At 58.4% G+C, this 19,057-nt stretch overlaps 3 protein-coding genes across 8 annotated transcripts; 1 reads left to right on the top strand and 2 right to left on the bottom strand.

The window, feature by feature from the left end:
* Positions 1-2,049: 2,049 nt before the first annotated feature.
* Positions 2,050-3,197, bottom strand: NDUFS5 (NADH:ubiquinone oxidoreductase subunit S5). The gene is made up of 2 exons (XM_051638046.1): positions 2,870-3,197; positions 2,050-2,315 (listed from the first exon to the last, which is right to left on the bottom strand). The coding sequence occupies exons 1-2, from the start codon at positions 3,083-3,085 to the stop codon at positions 2,211-2,213; spliced, it is 321 nt and encodes a 106-aa protein (XP_051494006.1). The 5' UTR covers positions 3,086-3,197; the 3' UTR covers positions 2,050-2,210.
* Positions 3,198-4,208: 1,011 nt separating this feature from the next.
* AZIN2 (antizyme inhibitor 2) lies at positions 4,209-11,907 on the bottom strand. 4 transcript variants are annotated; one of them, XM_051637694.1, is made up of 11 exons: positions 11,826-11,901; positions 10,528-10,839; positions 8,135-8,301; positions 7,877-8,050; positions 7,005-7,177; positions 6,493-6,624; positions 5,986-6,151; positions 5,727-5,889; positions 5,317-5,429; positions 4,884-5,095; positions 4,209-4,540 (listed from the first exon to the last, which is right to left on the bottom strand). In XM_051637694.1, the coding sequence occupies exons 3-11, from the start codon at positions 8,231-8,233 to the stop codon at positions 4,399-4,401; spliced, it is 1,374 nt and encodes a 457-aa protein (XP_051493654.1). In that variant the 5' UTR covers positions 8,234-8,301; positions 10,528-10,839; positions 11,826-11,901; the 3' UTR covers positions 4,209-4,398. The 4 variants fall into 4 exon arrangements, with proteins under 4 accessions (XP_051493654.1, XP_051493656.1, XP_051493653.1 ...); XM_051637696.1 differs by lacking the exon at positions 10,528-10,839 and having other exon boundaries at positions 11,826-11,907; XM_051637693.1 differs by lacking the exons at positions 10,528-10,839; positions 11,826-11,901 and adding an exon at positions 10,424-10,495.
* AK2 (adenylate kinase 2) lies at positions 11,190-18,544 on the top strand. 3 transcript variants are annotated; one of them, XM_051637698.1, is made up of 7 exons: positions 11,191-11,335; positions 11,849-11,974; positions 13,903-14,013; positions 14,100-14,194; positions 14,863-14,935; positions 15,474-15,669; positions 17,056-17,687. In XM_051637698.1, exons 1-7 carry the CDS (start codon positions 11,222-11,224, stop codon positions 17,103-17,105), a joined length of 765 nt encoding a protein of 254 aa, XP_051493658.1. In that variant the 5' UTR covers positions 11,191-11,221; the 3' UTR covers positions 17,106-17,687. The 3 variants fall into 3 exon arrangements, with proteins under 3 accessions (XP_051493659.1, XP_051493658.1, XP_051493660.1); XM_051637700.1 differs by lacking the exon at positions 17,056-17,687 and adding an exon at positions 17,694-18,544 and having other exon boundaries at positions 11,194-11,335; XM_051637699.1 differs by lacking the exon at positions 17,056-17,687 and having other exon boundaries at positions 11,190-11,335; positions 15,474-15,852.
* The last annotated feature ends 513 nt before the right edge of the window (positions 18,545-19,057 follow it).

Raw genomic sequence — 19,057 nt, forward strand, 5'->3', positions numbered from 1 at the left:
TGCCAGGGAGGAATGTGGCTCCATCCCACGTGCCAGGATGAGCCCTGGGTGAATCAGCCAGAGCAGAGGGAACCCATCTGGGCTGGAGTAATGGATCCATCTGGGAAAGGGACAGAGCTCCTGGCAGTGCTGGGAAGGGCTGGTTTTGGGGGGAGCTGAGGGAAAGGGGCTTGACAAGGAGCAGCAGAAATCCCCAAAAGGCCACATCCTGCTGGGACAGCACCTGGGATCCAACAGTCTGCATGGAACTGGGTTGAATCCCAGGGAGTTTCCCCTCCCGTGCACTTTGCTCATCCACAGGGAAACAACAACACTCCTGGCTCAGGTCCCTGCCCTGGGATGGCACCAGGACAGAGAGAACATCCCAAAATCACAGCCCCCAGCCATGGCCCCTCGTGTCCAAGGACACAGCTCTCCCAGGGTCTGTGCTTGGAGTCAGGGTTCTGTTCCCACCCCGAGGAGGGATCCATGTGCCCACCGAGGGGTCTGTGTCCCCCCAGGGAGCTCCCAGTGGCACCAGTTCCCACCCTGGGGGCAGGGGAGGGGTTCCCATGGGGAGACCTGGAAGCTTTGCTCCCATCACAGCCCACACGAGCTGTGGGTTTTGCTTCCAACCCCCCAGATCCCAGGCACACACTATCCACACACCCTCCAGCTCCTCTCCCCCCAACCTGGTTAATCATTCCTGAGGTGTTTGGAGGGAGGGGAGCTCTGCTGGGCCCTCCAGAGAGAAACTCAGCCAGAAGCAAACACAGGAGAACATCCTGATCCGTGGAAAAGGGCTTTGGAGTCAGGGACCTGCATGGGGAGCAGGAGTGAGGGGCACCATCTGCCTCTGCCCACCCCAGGGTCCATCACCCCAGCTCTGGGATCAGGAGCTCACAGGCTCCACCAGCACCAAGGATTAAGGATTAAAGCCACAATCACTGGCATAAAAAACATGGATTAATCCCAGCCCTGGCTCCCAGCCACTGCCAGGTGCTCACCTGCTGCAGTGGGGGATTCAGGGGGAAAAATCCACCCACCCCCCACCCCCTCCCAGCTTGGGAAGGGAGGAGGAGCAGTGGGTGCCCCTGTCAGGACACAGGGACAAAGTGGAGCTGAATGGATCCTGCTGACACCCAGGATCTGGCAGCAAAGCCCCCAGGGAGGAGATGTGGACATGGGAGAGAATCCAAATCCAGCCCTGAATCCGGGTGGGAGAGAGTTGGTTGAACCTCAGCTCCAGAGAGTGACTGGGGAGATCCCAGCACAGCCCAGGGGCCAACTGGGAATTCAGGTGAGGTTGTGGAGGACAAGGCTGAATTGGTTGGGATTTCTGACTCTTAGAATCACAGAATCCCAGACTGGCTTGGGTGGGAAGGGACCTTAAAGACCATCCAGTTCCAACCCCCTGCATGGGCAGGGACACCTCCCACCAGCCCAGGCTGCTCCAAGCCCCATCCAACCTGCCCTTCAACACTGCCAGGGATGGGGCAGCCACAGCTTCCCTGGGCAACCTGGGCCAGGCTCTCACCACCCTCACACCCAAGAATTTCCTCCTCATGTCTCACCTCAATCTCCCTCTTCCAATTTTAATCCATCTCCCCTTGTCCTCTCCCTCCCTGCCCTTGTCCCAAGCCCCTCCCCAGCTTTCCTGGAGCCCCTTCAGGCCCTGGAAGGTGCTCTAAGGTCTCCCTGGAGCCTTCTCTTCTCACACCCCCAGCTCTCTCAGCAGAGCTGCTCCAGCCTTCAGATCATCTTCAAGGCCTCTGGGACTCACTCCAACAGCTCCATGTCCTCCTGCTTTCAGGTTATTCTTCTACTTTCCAGGTGGAATTGCTGCCTGGGAGCCCTGCCCACGGGAGGGATGGGCTGTGAGCAAGAAGGGAGACCTCAGAACAGCCCATGGCACCAACCCCAGGAGCATTTGACCTCCTCAAGGTCACGTTCCCAGCAGCACTGCAATGACTTGGGGGTGTCTGAAACACTCCCCCAGCAGCACCACTACAGAGAGCCCCTCAGGCCAGGCTTCACCCCGAGAAGAAAAGACAAGACAGAACCACAGGCTGCTCTGAAGGAGCCATTTACTACCCCAAGTGGTGCCTGATGTGGTGTCACTCCCCTTCAGCAGGGGCAGGGTCTCCACGCAGGCCCCTCCCCACCAGGGTCACCCCGTTGTGCCGTGGGTTTTCCTCCCAGGGGGGTTCCTGATCCACATCCCCAGGGGATCAAGGCCGTGGCTCCTCCTTGCCCTTGTGGTAGTCGGGTGGTGTGTACTTCCCTTCCTTGATCATCTTGTCCCTCTGCTCCAGGATGGTTCTCAGCCGAGCAGCCTGGCACCACGGGGGGCACAGTGGTCAGGGGAGCACCCCGGGGGGGCACCAGGGCAGGTCCCAGCAGCCCCAGGCAGGGAGGAAGGGGCTGCAGAGGCTACAGCTCTGGACCTGCTGGTACCCCAGCCCACCCTACCCCTGGGGCAGGGGCTGCTGCAGGGCCAGGCCCCCCCTCACCGTGGGTACCAACCAGGGTGCCAGGAACACCCCGAGCAGTGCTCCCCACCCCAACCCCCCTCCCCAGACGGGGGCCAGAGCCCCAAAAACCTTCTCAAGAAGGGTGCCTGGACCCTCAGTACCCTCCCCACAGCCCGACCCAGCCCCTCAGGTGCTCCCAGCCCATCCCTGCTGCCCCATTACCCCCTCCCAGCACGACCTGGACCCTTAGCGCCCCCTCCCCAGCCCCTCAGGTGCTCCCAGCCCATCCCTGCTGCCCCATTACCCCCTCCCAGCACGACCTGGACCCTTAGCGCCCCCTCCCCAGCCCCTCAGGTGCCCCGTCCCTGGCGCCCCACGTCCCCCCCCGCCGGCCCCGACCCCCCCGCGCTGCCCACCAGCTTGGTGCGGTGCATGCACTCCATGAAGTCCTCGTACTCGGGCTGGCACTCGCGGCGGGCGCGGGTCTGGCCCAGGCCGTGCCCGCACTCCACCCACTCCCGCTCGAAGGCGTGACAGGCCGCGGCCCTGCCGTGCGGCTGCGGCATGCTCTGCCGCAGCAGCCAGCGGTCCACATCGATGCCCAGCTGCCGCTGCAGCTCCCAGAAGGGCATGGCTGCCGCTGCCGCTGCCCCGGCCCCGACACGCGCGGTCACGACCCGGGCCCCGCGGAGCCGCCGCCGCCCTTCGCCGGCCTTTCGCGACGCTCCCCTCGCGTCGCGCTTTACGGCCCAGGCGGAGCCAGAGAGACCAGAGGCACGAGCGGCCTCCCTTCGCTGCAGCGCCCCCTGGCGGCGGGGAAGATCGGCCGCCGCGCCCCGACGGGCCCTGCCGGCAGCGCCGGGTCTGGCAGCGCCCAGTGCGCCCAGTGCGCCCAGTACAGCGCCCAGTACAGCTCCCAATACAGCCCCAGTACAGCTCCCAGTGTGCTCCCAGTACAGCTCCCAGTGCGCCCAGTACAGCTCCCAGCGCCCCAGTGCGCCCAGTACAGCTCCCAGTACAGCTCCCAGTGCCCCAGTGCGCCCAGTACAGCTCCCAGTACAGCTCCCAGCGCCCCAGTGCGCCCAGTACAGCTCCCAGTGCTTCCAGTGTGCGCCCAGTACAGCCCCCAGTGCCCCAGTGCTCCCAGTACAGCTCCCAGTACAGCTCCCAGCGCCCCAGTGCTCCCAGTACAGCTCCCAGTGTGCTCCCAGTACAGCTCCCAGTGCCCCAGTGCTCCCAGTGTGCGCCCAGTACAGCTCTCAGTGCCCCAGTGCTCCCAGTACAGCTTCCAGTACAGCCCCCAGTGCCCCAGTGCTCCCAGTGCCCTCCCAGTGCTCCCCACCCCACGGCCCCAGAGTCCCATTTCTCTCCGTGCACCCCATGCTCCAGGTTCCTCCCAGTTCCCCCATTTCCCACCAGTCAGGGTCTGGAGGTGTCCCCATTCTCTGGATTTACCCCCCAGTTTCCCCAGGGCCCAGTGCTGAGCACCCCGGGGCTTCGCCAGGACTGACGAGCGCTCGAAAGGCCGGAGGATCCCACCAGCCCCCCCAGTAACACCCACAGCCCTGAGCCCTTCCTCCCAGTCCCATCCCCTCCCCAAACCCCAGGGCCTGAGCAGCGCCCACGTCCTGGCTGAACAATCCCACCTTCCCTAACGAGCAAAGCCTCGTTATGCAGCTAATTACAGCCTGACTCTGCCGCCTCCGGTGCAGGGTGGGGAGGGAGAGCCTGGGGGGCAGAGGGGGGGGTGTTTCCATGACAACCATTTATTACCATCACTTAAAAAATCCAGGAGCCCAAACCTGCCCCATGTCCCCCACCCACCACGCAGTGTGAGCAGGAAGGATGAGATTTATGGTGGATAATCCCAAGTCCTTGCCCTGGGGGGGGCTTGGTGGGAGCAGGGGGGGGTCCCACTGGGAGCGGGGGGGGGTCCTGGTGCTGCTCAGATGATGCCAGCAGGAGCAAAGACAGGGGTGACACAGAGGGACTCTGCCATCTCCCAGCCACAGGACAGCGGGGCACAAACACTCTCCCGGTCTTCTTCTGTCTGCTGTGGCTTTCCCTGGAGGAGCTGGATGGTTTTCCTGCAAGAGGGAGACACCCGAGGGGGAGCAAAGGGAAGGAGACCCCCCCCCTGAAATGCTGTTGGATGGGCCCAGGGAACGGGGGGCTGCAGGGCTCATCCACCCCCCCACAAGAGCTGAGCTGCCCCAGGGGAAAATTGGCTGAAGCTTCTCCATGTTTAAAAAAAAATTAAACCTTTGAGTTTTGCCTCAGAGGCCAAGTTTTCACCCTGAATCTCCAGGTTCTGGGACTTGGATTTGACCTTCTCCCTTGGGCGAGGAGCCCAGCTGGAGGGAAAACCAGCACCTCTCATGGGATTCAGCCCTGCTCCCTCACCTTTCTCTCATGGGATGTGTCTCTTACCAGGCCAGGCGGGACATGGCGTAGGTGACCCGTGGCTGGGGACCCCCCGTGGGTGGGGAGGGGCTGGTGGTGTAGGCCCCCATGTCCTCAAAGACCAGCCAGTCTCCCACCTGCAGCTCAGGCAGCTTCAGCCCGTCGGCGATGCGATCCTCGGCCTGGCCCAGGGGACCCTGCAGGCTGCTGCTGTGTGAGGGGGGGTCTGGGCAGGGTCTCTGCAGGGGACAAGGACACAAAAGTGCCCACGACCTGCCTCGCCTCCACCAGGAGTCCCCACAGACTCTGGTCATAGCCCTTCTGGCAGCCACCATGGCCTCTGCTCTGGCAGCAGGAGCCATGGGCCAGCCAGGATGTGAGGTAGAGCAGGTTGGGTGAGGGGGTGGGACACGATGTCAGGGACCCTCTGGGGTCTCCTTGACCCAGGCCAGACCCCCACCTTGTGCAGCCGAGGCCTGGGGCAGGGGCTGTCAAACAGGAGGCAGCTGAAGGCACCGTAGATGCCATCACTGAGGTGGTACACGAGGCTCTTCTTGCTGCTAGAATCTTCCTCTGGAGGGGGGGGGGAAGGAGGAGGACTCGAGGGGGGCTTTGGCACATGGGTGGGCTCATCCCACCATCCACCTGTCCCACCATCTCACTATCCCACCATTCCACCATCCTCAGTTCCACCATCTCACCATCTCACCACCCCACTGTCCCACTGTCCCACCATCTCACCAGCCCACCATCCCATGGTCCCACCATCTCACCAGCCCATAGTCCCACCATCTCACCAGCCCACCATCCTCACAGTCCCACCACCCCACTGTCCCACCAGCCTCAGTCCCACCATCCCATCCCACCTACCATCAGAGCTGGGCTGGTCTGCAGGAACCTCCTCCCTGCCCGTGACGCTGGCGGCGAAGGTGAAGGCAGAGCTGACATAGTACCTGCCAGGTCTGGCCAAGATCTCCACCCCACAGCCCTCTGGGAAATACAACCCCAAGGCCGAGTTTATCCCAGCAGCAACCTGGATGGGAAGAAGATGTCCCCAACCTGGTTAGCTTGGTCCTTCTGCAGGGACCCAGACCCAGGGGACACCCCCCAGCCTGGCTCTGCCACGCACCTCTTCGAAGCGGGCTCGGGTGTCCTCTGTGCCCGGGAATCCCCCCCCGATATCCAGGAGGTGCATCTGGAAGCCCAACTCTGTGCCCACCTCAAAGGCCAGCTGTGCCACGGCCACCGCCTGAGCCAAGGTCTGGGGCTCCAGCCCACAGCTCCCCAGGTGGAAGCTGAGGGAACAGCCCCAGTCCCTGTTCCAGCTGGGCCCTCCCAGCCCAGGGAGCAGCCAGGGGACACGGCTCCGGGATGATCCCTCCCTGGGGACAGTTTCTGTGCCCCCCACACACCATCCCAAGCCAGACTGCCTGGCCGGCCCCACAGAGCCCCCCAGATGCTCTCTGAGGGACAAGCCTGCCCCAAATTGGTCCAAACAAGGGTCAACCTCTCCAGGTCCAGCCTCCACCTCCCTCCTAGCCAGAGCAGCTGGTGGCTCCACAGACCCCTGCGTTGCTCCAGCAAGGCAGAGCTTCCCAAGTCCCCTTCCCTATGGAAGAAGGACCATGTGCTGTACCTGATGCCAACCACCTCCACAGCCTCCTCCTTTGCCATCTCCAGCAGGTGCCGGCAGGACTTGAGTGTGGCCCCAAACATCATGCTTGGGTGGGCAGAGGGCCTGGAGTCAGGAGCAACACCCAACAGCATCCTGCAGAGCAAAGCCACACGGCCATGAGGGGCCTTCACAGAGACACAGGAGGGTTTGGGTTGGAAGGGACCTTAAAGATCATCCAGTCCCACCCCCTGCATGGGCAGGGACACCTCCCACCAGCCCAGGTTGCTCCAAGCCCCATCCAACCTGCCCTTCAACACTGCCAGGGATGGGGCAGCCACAGCTTTCCTGGGCAACCTGGGCCAGGGTCTCACCACCCTCACACTCCAGAATTTCCTCCCTATGTCCAACCTCAATCTCCCCTCTGCCAGTTTTGATCCATTCCCCTCGCCCTGTCACTACTTCAGATCCTCTGTCACCAGAGTCCCCAGCCCCCCCTCCAGCCCCTCACTCCAAGGATGCTGCCAGACACCTACTTGGCACGAGGATGGTTCCTGGCCACCTTGCTCAGCTCCACCTCGTTGTCAAAGGTCATCAGCTCCACACCTTGCTTGGCTGCATATCTGAGGTGGGCAACCTGCTTGCAGGGGCTGCTGTAGAAGACCTTGTCAGCTGGGACCCCGATGCTTTGAACCCGTGCAATCTCTGCCTGCAGGGAAGCAGCCCTGGTGTCAGCAGGTCTCTGGGCCACCACCAGCCCTGGGCCTCAGCCAGCCAAGCAGGGGACAAACTGCCAGCTGTGCAGCCTGGGCTCTTCCAGAGCTCCAAGGGATCAGGGCGGACTTTGTCCTGGCTGGTTGCAGCAAGATCTTTACAAGCAGCAATGAGACCAGGAGGAGGGAGAAGTGGCGGGTGAAGCAGGTTTGGTGCACGTGTCCCCTGGCACAGCTCTTGTCTGAGCTGTCACCACTCTTTGCACTTTCTCCTCCTGGTCACACGTCCTGGTTAATTAGGTAGGAGTAATTGGCTTAGCTTGGGATCCTCCCTGGGGAATCTGAGCAGCTGAGAGGCAGGAGGGAGCAGGGAGCTTCAGGCTCAGCCTGAAAGGCACTGAGGGTTGGGTGGCTGCAGCACTGGCACCCCCAGGGACCTGACTTGGCACCAGCCAAGCCAGCCAGGACACCCAATTCCAGAGTCAGGAATATCAAAGGGAACAAGCCTGAGCCACCAGACAGAGAGCACAGGGAATTCTGGGCTGTGCTGGGAGGATTTTGACAGCAGAGGGAGATTCCTGCCTGTGCCAGTGGCACCTGGTGAGTGGGAACTTAGGAAAAGGGGGTGAGCTCTGCCACTCTCCCAGAAAAATTCCCAAAAGATGCTGACTGGAGCTGTTCTCCCATGACCCTACCTTGTTGGCACAGGCAAAGCCTGTCCCCAGCTCTGCCAGCAGCCTGAGCACCCCTTCACTGCTGTTGCACCTGACTGGGAAATAGGGCTTGACACGAGGCAGGGCCTTCAGGAAACGCAGGTGCTTCCTCACCATGTCCCCAAGGTCTGCCACGAAGAAGGCTTGCTGGTCACTCTAGGAGAGAGCCAGAGTGAGCAGCTGTCACCTCCCCACAGTGGGTGCTGGCTGCTGGGGAGCAGCAGAGCCACCAGCCCTCACCCCCTGGCACAGCTCCACGAGGAGGTTCTCCAGGAGGTCTCTGGTGGTGAAGCCCTCCTCCACCATCCTGAAGTTGGACTTGTCCAAGTACCCATTCATGGTCAAGGTGTGACAATGCTAGTTTGAAGCCTCCTCATGCAGGGTATAGCTTCTAGGTAGGCAACACACTGGAAAAAGAAAGGGAGAATTAGAGGAAAGGATCCAGAAGGTCCACCAGCACCCCGAGGTGCTCCCTGTCCCTCCCACACATGGCTGTGCTGCCCAGGGGAGCTTCTCTGCTGCTCTCCTCCAAACCAGCACCTCAGCTGAGAGCTCTGCTGTGGGTTCATAGAGTCAGAGAATCACAGAATGGTGGGGGTTGGAAGGGACCTCTGGAGATCAGAGTCCTGCCAGAGCAGGATCACCTGGGGCAGGTCACACAGAAATACAGCCAGAAAGGTCTTGAAAGAGAAGGAGCCTCCCCAGCCTCTCTGGGCAGCCTGTCCCAGGGCTCTGTCACCCTCACAGTCAAGAAGCTTTTCCTCATGTTGAGGTGGAACTTCCTGTGCTCCAGTTTGTGTCCCTTGCCCCTCATCCTGTCACAGGGCACCACTGAAAAGAGACTGGCCCCTCCTTCTTGCCACCCACACTTTGGATATTTATGCACATTAGTAAGATCCCCCCTCAGTCTTCTCCTCTCCAGACTAAACAGCCCCAGGTCTCTCAGCCTTTTTCTTTAACAAAAAAGGGTTAAAGCATCTTCTCCAGGGGGAGGAGACACAGTTCTCTGCAGCTCAGAGGTTGTTCTGGCACCCAGCAGCCCTGCCTCCTGCAGCAGCAGCTCAGGCACCAACACAGTTAACAACAAACCCAACTCCACTGCAAAGGGGATGGTCTATAAAAACCAGGACACATCCCTACATGCTCCAGCTTGTAGCTAAATTGGCTGCACGGGGTGACATTCCCTTCTAGTTTCCAATAGTTGGGGTCTCCCAGATCCCTCCAAGCCCCACAGAAAGGGAGGCACCTTTAGAGATCACATCACAGGCCACTGGCTGACCTGGGGGTGCTCTGGATCCGTGTTGTGGTTCCAGTTTCGCACTCTGCTGGGACACGGGGTGTGGAACAAGGGGACAAGTTGAGCTGCAGGGTGTTCCCTGGCTCACACACTTAGCAGAGCTTCAGCTTTAAGCTCAGACACAATCACTTTAACAATCTCCTCCCCTGGTTCCAGCCCAGCCCATAATCCAAGGAGGTGAAAACCCAGCATGAGCTTGCAGGAAATATTTCCACTCCAAGAATCCAGGTCTAGCTCCAGGGCTTTTACAGGAACATGGTCCCTGTGACTTGAAGTGCATTCCAGATGGACACCAGGAGAAGACCACCAGGACCCTGGACGGACAGGGTGTTGTAACGCATTGAGCAAACCCCACCAGCAAATTCCAGAGATGGGGAATGGGGAGAAAATCTGGGCTTTGAAGCTCTTAAAGCTTCAAGCTCAGGAAAGGAGAGCAAATCCTCCAGGTTTATCCTTCACTCCCCAGAGACTTCACTAACCAGCACCCAACCTGTCCTGCTTGGGCACAGAAATGATGAGAAATTGACTGGGTGGTTCCTGCCAGCCCTGGGCATCCCCCCAGTACCCAATGTCTGATTCCTGGGTGACAAGGCCATGCCCCCCCCCCCGAGGAAGGCCAAGCTCCTGCAGCACCCCCAGGCTGTTGCTGGGGGTCCCAGGTCCCCGGGGAGGAGAAGTGCAAGGGGTTAAGCAGGGGAGAGAGGTGCTGGTGGCAGGATGCCCTCCACCCACCATTTCCAAAACTCAACATCCACCCAGCATCTGCAGGCATCCCCCCCAGGTCCCTCCTCCCTGTGCCAGGCCCCTCCAGCCCCCCTGGTCCCTCCCCGCAGCCCCCCCAGCCCCCTCCTCCCCAGCAGACCCCCGCAGAACCCCCCCCCCCCTTAATTACCTTAGAAATCATTTAAAGAAATTATGCCCATGGGTCTCCCATGAGAATGAACTGGCCCCAGCAGCAGCTGCTTGTCGTGCCCCAGTTCCCCTGCCTGTCCCAGCCCCTGCACCAGTTCCCCCTGCAGAGGGGTGGGGTGGGGGGGGCTCTGCACCTCTTGTATCCCAGCGCCCCCCTCCTTGCTCTGCCTCCCAACCGTGGCCATGGCAACCAGTCCCAGCCACCCCATTGGCTGAGCTGCCTCCAAGCATCCTTTATCCCTTTTTCGGGAATGCTTCCCACCCTCGCCCACCCCTTCCCAGGGCTGGGGTTGCCCCCAGCAGACACCCCGACTTCTCACCGGGTCCCTCCCTGTGCCAACAGCTCGTCCCCATCCCGAGGCTGCGGAGCCTGCAGCCCTGCCCTGTGCGAGGGACCCACGGGGGGGAAGGGAGCCAAAAATACCTCTGAAATGCAGCTGCCAGGGAAAGAAGAGGAGCAGTGCCTGCTTGGCTGGGACGGCGGCGGGGGGAGGCAGCCGGGAAGACGTCAGGGACCCACTCTGCTGCTGCCAGTCCCGGTGGGTTCCCCGGCAGCAGACCCAGCCCTTCCAGCCCTGCAGATCCCGGCTGCTGGATCCGTCGTGGCTTTGCCTGCATTTGCGCACTTGGAATCGGCTCCGCTGCTCCATCCCACAAAACACCAGGGGCTGAGCAGGGGAGGTTTCTCCTCGTCAATTCACAGTTCCCCCTCTGCTATCACTGGGGAGGCCACGTTCTGCGTGTGAGGAGGGGGTGGGAGGGACCGGTTTGGGCTCCTCATCCCAGCACTGTCCCCTTGGCTTTGCCAGGGACTCCCCTGGCCACCAGCGCCAAGGAAGCTCCTGCCTCCCGTGAGATCCCGGCCTGTTTTCCCGCTGTTTTATCCCAGCACCGGGAGGCACCTTGTGGGACGGGAGGCCAGCGGGGCCGAGAAACCCCGCCCACTCCCCAGCAAACCACGCCCACTTCCCCATAAAACTCCGCCCACTTCATACGAAACCCCGCCCACTCCCGGTACAACTCATTCATCTCCGCCTAACCCCGCCCACCGCCGGGGAAGCCCCGCCCCGTGCCCGCGGAGGCCCCGCCCACGAGGGGCGCGCGCAGTCGGCGGTGTCATGGCTCCGAGCGCGCAGGCGGGGGGCGGCCGCGGGCAGGCCCCGGGCCCGGGGCTCCGGCAGGGCATCCGCGCCGTGCTGCTGGGGCCGCCCGGGGCCGGCAAGGGCACGCAGGTGAGCGGGCACGGGCTGAAGGGACGCGCGGGTGTCCTGGGTCGCCTCACGGGACCGGCTCGACCGGTCCTTCCCACTCCCGTCACCAGCAGCTGAGCCCCTCGCCGGGGGGGGACGCGGACCCTGGGCCTCCGTTCCCCCGCCGAGGGTCTGGGGCGTGCGGCCTGCCCCGCTCCGGAGGGCGCTGGGCCTCCATGGCCCCGCTGAGGGCCGGAGGTGTGCGGCTTGCCCCGCTCCGGAGGGCTCCGAGCCTTCCTTCCCGGTGGCTCAGACACGCGGCCCCGCAGGGACCGGTGAACCGGAGCCCTTTTTGTCCTGGACCCCTCTCTAGAGCCGGTGCCCTGCTCCCTCGGGGCTGTGCGCGGGCCCTGCCACGTGCTGGCCGGTCCTGATGCGAGTGAGAACAAGGCTCCAGTGGGGTGGGGGACCCAGAGCCCCAGTGTCCCCCCCTCCCCAGGTCCCGCCTCCGAGCCCCCCGCGGTGAGCTCACCTCATGTCCGTCCTCTCCCGCAGGCTCCGAAGCTGGCCGAGACCTACTGTGTCTGCCACCTGGCAACCGGGGACATGCTACGGGCCATGGTGGCCTCGGGGTCCGAGCTGGGCAAGAGGCTGAAAGAGACGATGGATTCCGGGAAGCTGGTGGGTAGCAGAGAGATGGGCTGGGAGGGGAGGTGGGCTGGCAGCACCTGGAATGAGAGCAGTCAAAAGCCACCTCTTAATTAAAAGCCTCGGTGACAAAACCCAATTAGTGGTGGAAGGCAAATTGTAGGGTGAAGCTAGGGGTGGGTGTTCTCCTCATGATCCTCCAGGAAAAACATCCTGTGAAAACATCCATGCACTTGAAAATTGCTCCTTGTTTAGCAGCAGGTTCCATCCCAGACCCTGTTTGGAGGTGCAGGTTTGTCCCTGGAGCTGCAGGATGTTGTCACTTCATGTGATGCCTGGACCCCTGTGGGGTGGAAGAGTTTGTCCAGAGGGTTCACCTACATCCCAGTTCTTGCATAAATGCTCTTTGTTTGTAACTGTGAGGTGAAATTGAGGGGGGCTGCTGGGGTAGTTCCAGTGAGTGCCACATAGCACTGTGTGAAAGGGACACTTTGGATCCTCAAGGGACAGGAGTTGGGTTCTTTGACTCATTCCATTTCTGAGGATCTAATTATGTTGCCAAAATGACTGAAATATCTTGGGTGGGGGGGAACTGGAAGGACACCAAATTGCAGCATTTTGCCTCAAGGCTCAGCAGTGCCGGGCAGATCTTGGGTATTGCTCCTGTCTATTCCATGCCTAGAACACCCCAGGGAGCACCTGCAGGGCTCGGGGTGGGCAGAGCAACGTGGCTTATCTCCAGTTTTTGCTCAAAGCTTGTATTGCAACACCAAGCCTGCAATATCCCAGCTGGTTATGAAAGATAGGGATGTTATCTGGTGAGGCTGGTGGTGTCTGCCACGTGTGTGTGGCCACCAGCACCAGCTGCTCCTCAGGGGGATCCCAGTAACCTCCTCTGGCTCCCCGATAACTCTGCTGGGAGCACAGCAGCACTTGGAGCCTGGGATGGGTTTTTATGCTTGATTAGGAAGCAGGATCCCTTTCTCTGAAAGGGGTAATCAGGAAAGCACAGCAAGGACTTGCTGCTTCACCCAAACTGCTTCCAGCTCTGGGGCTCTTGCTTATGTCTGCTGGGACAGTCTGATCCCAAACCCTGCTGGGTCCCAGCTGGAGCCAACAGCACTGCTGAGGGGAGCTGCTCTGGAGTAAACAGCTATTGTTGGGGCTGCAGCATCTGTCAGTGCTTTTCCAAATGCTGCAGGGTAGAAAAGGCAGTAATTCCAGCAGGATACAGGAAAAACTGCCCAGTGAGGTCAGAGCTTGTCAGTGACTCTGGGGCATTTACCTTCACACGAGGTTTATGAGAGTCAAGGAGCAAATCACCTTCTCTGCCCTTCCTGGCCAGGCCTCCCTGCAGAGGGGGACGTGTGGGTGAAGGTACAAAGTAACAGGAAATAAAGATTATGTCAGTATTTGAATACTTACTATATTTAATTGTAAATAAATATAATAATTTATATTATAAATAATAATATTTAACACTGGAAGTGTTCAAGGGCAGGCTGGATGGGGCTCTGAGCAACCTGAGCTGGTGGGAGGTGTCCCTGCCCATGCAGGGGGGTTGGGACTGGATGATCTTTAAGGTCCCTTCCAACCCAAACCATTCCATGATTCTATTTTATATTGTGGATTGTTTTGTTTGTTTTTTTAAAAAAATAATAATCTAGGGAGTTTGTCTTCAGGCTGATGGGCTCCCTGGAAATGCCACAACCTTTATAACAGTGAGGTTGCAGCATAGGCTGGAGTGTCCCTGGTGTGAAATGTCCCAGTAGCCACGTCTTGGTGTTGACATCCATGGCAGGGAACACTTCCCTGGCACAGGCAGGTTTTGTCCTTTTCCAGCAGTGTCCTGCTGCCTCTGGGACCAGGAAGGGCTGTGAAAAGGGCACAGAGATGGGTATGGCAGCTGTGTATAAAATTGGGGTGTCCCTCCTGACCTGGCACCCATGTCCTCTCCTCAGGTGAGCGACGAGATGGTGGTGGAGCTGATTGAGAACAACCTGGACTCCCCTCCCTGCAAGAACGGCTTCCTCCTGGACGGCTTCCCGCGCACGGTGAAACAGGCTGAAATGGTCTGTGAGCTCCTGGCCAGGGCCTGGCACCTCCTCCAGCCCTCACCTGTGCCTCTGCCCCTCTCAGCTGGTGTTTTCTCTTGCAGCTGGATGAGCTCCTGGAGAAGAGGAGAGAGAAGCTGGACTCAGTCATTGAGTTCAGCATCCCCGACTCCTTGCTCATCCGGAGAATCACTGGACGGTAATTCCTCTCTCCCAAACACTCAGTGCATGGGGTGGGGTTTCCTGGTTTAGGGGAGAGCACCCTCATTTGGGCTTCTTGCTGCCCTGCTGGGCTGTTAGATTCCTGCTGTGTTAGAGCCTTTCTGCCTTGATCCCTTCCCTGCTGTCCCTTCCCTTCCAAGCACCTTCGCTGCCCTATGAAAAGGGGTTGTTGATACGAATCATTGTCCTTGGTGACCCAGTTCAGGCTTTAAGCCCCCTGTCTGACAGCTCATGTCTTCAGCCTCCTGCCCTCTGGAGCCTATTCCTGCTCCCTTTGGCAGGGAGCACATTTGGGCACTGCTGAACCGCCTGTCTGGGGTCAGCTGTGGCCACGCAGGCACACACAGACATCTCCCATGGCTTTGCTGTTGTCCTGGGTCATCTTCAGACCTCAGGAGCAAGCCCAGCAAAGCACCAGATAAAACCTCTTCTCCATCTCCTAGCACAGCTGCTTTTTTGTTGTGTTTTTTCTTTCAAGCGCCTAAATAGGTCCTTGGAACAGAAATAGCTAGAAGAGACTTTTTTTTTTTTTCTTAATAGAGAGAGGCTAATTACGTTGGTGTTGCAGATGTTTCTGTGCTGATGGGTGGCAGGTTCAGAAGAGCTTGTCCTGGCTACTTTGCTGACATCTCCTTTCTGTCCTAGGCTGATTCACCCGGCGAGCGGCCGCTCGTACCACGAGGAGTTCAGACCCCCAAAAGAGCACATGAAGGACGATGTATGTGAGCTCCCAAGGCTGCAGCTTACATTGCTTTGGGTTTAGCTGATGCTTTGCAGCCTCCCTGGAAAAAAAAAACCACGTCATTTCTTCTGTCTTGGCTTTTTGGGGAGTGTGGGGAACTGCCTGGGCAGCCTGAGCTGATGGCACAGTGGGGAGCAAGGCCTGGAGGGATGAGTGAGGGGCACAGCCCAGGCTCTGCCAGCCTCAGAACTTGTTGGACTCTCTCCATAGCTGAAGTTGTGGTGGGTTGTGCCAGTTTCCCTCCTGGGGAGCAGCCGGTGTCTGCTTTTGAGGCTCCTTTTAGCAAGCAGAGTGGTGGGGGGAGCAGAAAGAACATGATGCTGAGTCCTTCTGTCTTCAGTGATTGCTCTGGGGCTCGTTTTGGTTCACCCCACTCTCCCCTGGGCATCACCTCTGCAGCTCCACGTTGCAGCCGGTCTCGGAGGGGAGCTGGGGTTGTCATAGCTGTGGAGAGAAGTGGGGAGCATGCCAGGCTGCAGGTAGCTGGAGACTGTCCCCTTGCTTCTCCTCCCAGGTGACTGGAGAGCCCCTGATCCGCCGCTCGGATGACAACGAGACGGCCCTGCAGACGCGCCTGAAGGCCTATCACACCCAGACCATCCCCCTGGTCTCCTACTACAGCAAGCGAGGGATCCACACGGCGGTGGATGCCTCCCAGTCTCCCGACGTGGTGTTTGCCAGCATCCTGGCAGCCTTCTCCAGAGCCACATGTAAAGACCTGGTTATGTTCATTTAGGGCTCCGTCCCAGGATGGAGCTCTCCCTTTCTTCTCTCTGTCTCTATCTCTGTCTCTCTGGGGCCAGGAAGGGTGAAGAAACAAGCAGAGTAGAAGAGGAGGGGACCAGCCGAGGCAGGGCTGTGCTAACTGTTAATTAAACAAGCTGTTAACGGTCTCCATCTCGGTATATGTGAATGTCAAGGGCTGCGGGTGCCGGAGATTTGTCCCCTAGAGGTCGCAGCGAGCCCGAGCACCCGCTGCCACAAGCGGGGTTTGCACCCCCGCGGGCAAAGGGCTTTTGTTTCAGTCTAGAGCTGCAGCTCCCTGGAAGGAGCTGGACGTTCAGCTGCCCCGCAGGGAGTTAGCAGAAGGTTGGAGGTCAGGGCTGAGCAGTGGGTGAGGGACCTTGGCTGGGTAGGTGTCACTGTGTGGGCTGCAGGAAATGGAGCAGGGGTTGGTTGTGGGGAGGCTGTGAGGGTGTCAGTCGTGGGAGGGAGAGCTTGTCTGTGCTGCTGCTCGGGGCTGGTGAGAACTTGTCCTGGTTGCTTGTGCTTCATTCTCTGTGGAACAGCAGGTTACCTGAGAGCACAGCCTGCCTGTCTTCTTCCTGGTCTGATGGGGCTTATGGGGGGAGAGCTGGGGAGGTTCCAGCCTCTCCTCATCTGTGGGCCCCAATATTGTAAATATTGGTGAGGTGTTTTTTGGGGTTTTTTAACAACGTGAAGTCTCTGCTCAGAGTCTGACAGGCACTGTGTGGGGCAAGATGGAATCTCCTGAGGACAAGAAAAGGACTTGGGTTTTCTCTCTCCACTCTTGCCTTGGCTTTGGTCAAGGAGGTGAAGATGTGTTGAGTTCCTGATCCCAAAGTCTAAATCAAGCCTTACTTCAAAACAAATGATTTCTCAAGGCCTGAGAAGCAGCCTTAATAACTACTGGCTTCATGTGCCCTTGAGCCAATGACCTTCACTATGAGATGATGGAAATGGCCTTGTTTCTTGAGCCAATCAAACAGCTCTGTCAGGCTGAGGACACCACGACTGGTGTGGTTAGTGCCCCAGCTTCTCAGGGCCATTGTGCTGCTATATGGTGACCCTGCAAGGCTGGTGACAACCTTTGCCCGTGTGGGATTCCAGCCCTTCCTGGAGGACCCCGCTGTAAATGCAGATTGGCCCAGATAAAACTTTGTCCTTTGGCCTCTTCCCTGTATGTTTACTGATTTAGTGTCACCAAGTACTGTCAAGGAGATGGCCTGGCTCCCTCCTGTGCACTGAGCTGCTGTGTCTCCACAGCAGGTACCTAATTCTCAGACATCTCTTGCTCTTCTTGTTAATTTCTCTTCTGTTGAAAACAGCTCTCTGTCCTCCTATGTCCTTTGCAGGGAAACAACCTCTTCCCTTCCAGCAAACTGGAAATAGCACCAGAAACTGAAAGCAGTTGACTTGTTGCTCTTTGAAAGGACGTGACTGTGGGGAGAGAGCATTGGAAAGGAAATGGTGCTGGTTCCCTTCGCAGCCCCTGGTCCCCTGGGATCCCCTAGATGGCCAGTGTCTTCTCTGTCCTTGTCTGTCCTCCCTGGCTTCCCTGTGACAGGGCAGCCCCAGCGCGTGGCTCTGGCGCGCTGGGAGGTCGGGATAGCGGGAATGCTGCACTCCAGAGGAGAGGACAGTGTGTTGGAACTGCCTCTGCGTCCTGAATGACTGTAGAGGAATTCTGAGTGGAAGCAGCTTTTATCTTGGCATCTTGAGAGAGCCCAAGAGCTGAGCTGCAGCCCCCAAGTGCTGCTGTGATGGCAGGAGGGGCTCCTGGCCCCTTGGTGTTCCTGGACTTGCTCAAGGTTTTACTCCACAGCAAGAACAATGTGTTTTTTCCACTCTCCATTCTTTTTTTTCCCCCCTCCTTTGTGCTCACTTTGCATCCAGCTCACCAGCCTTTTCCTGCCATAAACCATGCTTCGTTTGGGTTGGTTTTTTTTATCCCTAAATCTTTTTTTTTTTTCTTTGTTCCCATTTATTCCAGCTGAGTGACTCCGTGAACCAGATGAGAGACCATCAAATGCTGCACACTCTGCTCCAGCACCCATTGCAGCCCTCCCCTGGGTGCAGGGGAGGCAGGGAGGGCAGCTGGGAGGGGGTTACCATTGATGGGAGGGGGATAAGGAGGTGGTAGACAAGGGGCTTGGGGGGCTGATTTGGGTGGTTTTTGTTTGGATTTCTTAACTTAGCAGAATCATTGTGGAGAGGAGATGGCATTCTCCTTAGAAATTTACAGGTTGGGGAGGCAGAACAAAGGTACAGAGTGAAACTTCCCTGCCAGTGATCAAACGTGGGTCCTTGACCTGTTAAGAGGGCAGGGCTAGATGACATTCCAGGATTTTCAGGGCTTGTCTCAGGGGCTCTTGGTACTCTGAGGCCACTTCAAGGTGTGCTGTGATTTTAATTATATTTCCCTAAAGCTGCTTCCTGTCAGTGAGGACCAAAAGCAAACAAATGCCTCATTTCTGAAATTGAAAGAGAGGGGGGGAAAAAAAAGATGCCCGTGGTCTTTTCCTGGAAGATTTGCTTGTCTTGTTCTGCTGCATTCCTAAACCCTGGCATAGAGACTTCTCAAGGTTTCTCTGCTGCTGAACAGAGGGGCTGTGGCTCTAGTCCAAGCCTGCCTTACTTGGCCATGGGGTGGCTTTCCTGGGATCTTGACCAAGCTGGAATTCTTGCAATGCTGAAGAAATGCAAAAGAGACTTCCTTAACTGACTGCAAAAAACAAAAAGTAACACTTAATCGGGGGGTGTTTTTTTGCATTTCTTTTTTTAGATCAAATGGTGCCTTGTCTATCCTCTGAATCAATAATAAAATAACCCCTTTACATTTTGGATCTGTTGCTGTGTGCTCTTTGACCTGCAGAGTGGAGGACAGGAGGAAGCAGATGACAGCACAGCCAACTAACAACTGAGCTGGGTGGATCCTGGGGCCTGATCCTATCTCAAGGATGATGTTCTGGGCTTTGAAATTCCTTTTATCTCCTTTTTTTTTAATCTTTTTTTTTCCCTCTCTGTGTGTGTTCCAGTGCTTTGTATCACCATAGCAATGGTGTCTTTTCCTGCTTTTCTCTTGCTTGTTTCTTCACGTGTGATGCTGAAAGCACCAAGCCCCTGTGTATCCTCACCCTTCCCGGTCAGAGCTCCTTCCAGAAGTTTTTAACAGATGTCACTCCTGGCTTTCCCCCCCTCCCTTTGCATCATTAGTGTGGGGAGAAGTTGATGTTATTTCCTCCTGTCCTTGGAAGCCACACCCTGTGTGTCTTCTGCACATGGGCTGCCTTTCCTACCTGGTTTCATCCCTCCTTTTCCCTTCCACCATCTAAACACAAATCTGGCAACCAGGAG

This window comes from Apus apus, chromosome 21 (assembly GCF_020740795.1).
Source record: "Apus apus isolate bApuApu2 chromosome 21, bApuApu2.pri.cur, whole genome shotgun sequence".
In the NCBI taxonomy this organism is placed as follows: domain Eukaryota; kingdom Metazoa; phylum Chordata; class Aves; order Apodiformes; family Apodidae; genus Apus; species Apus apus.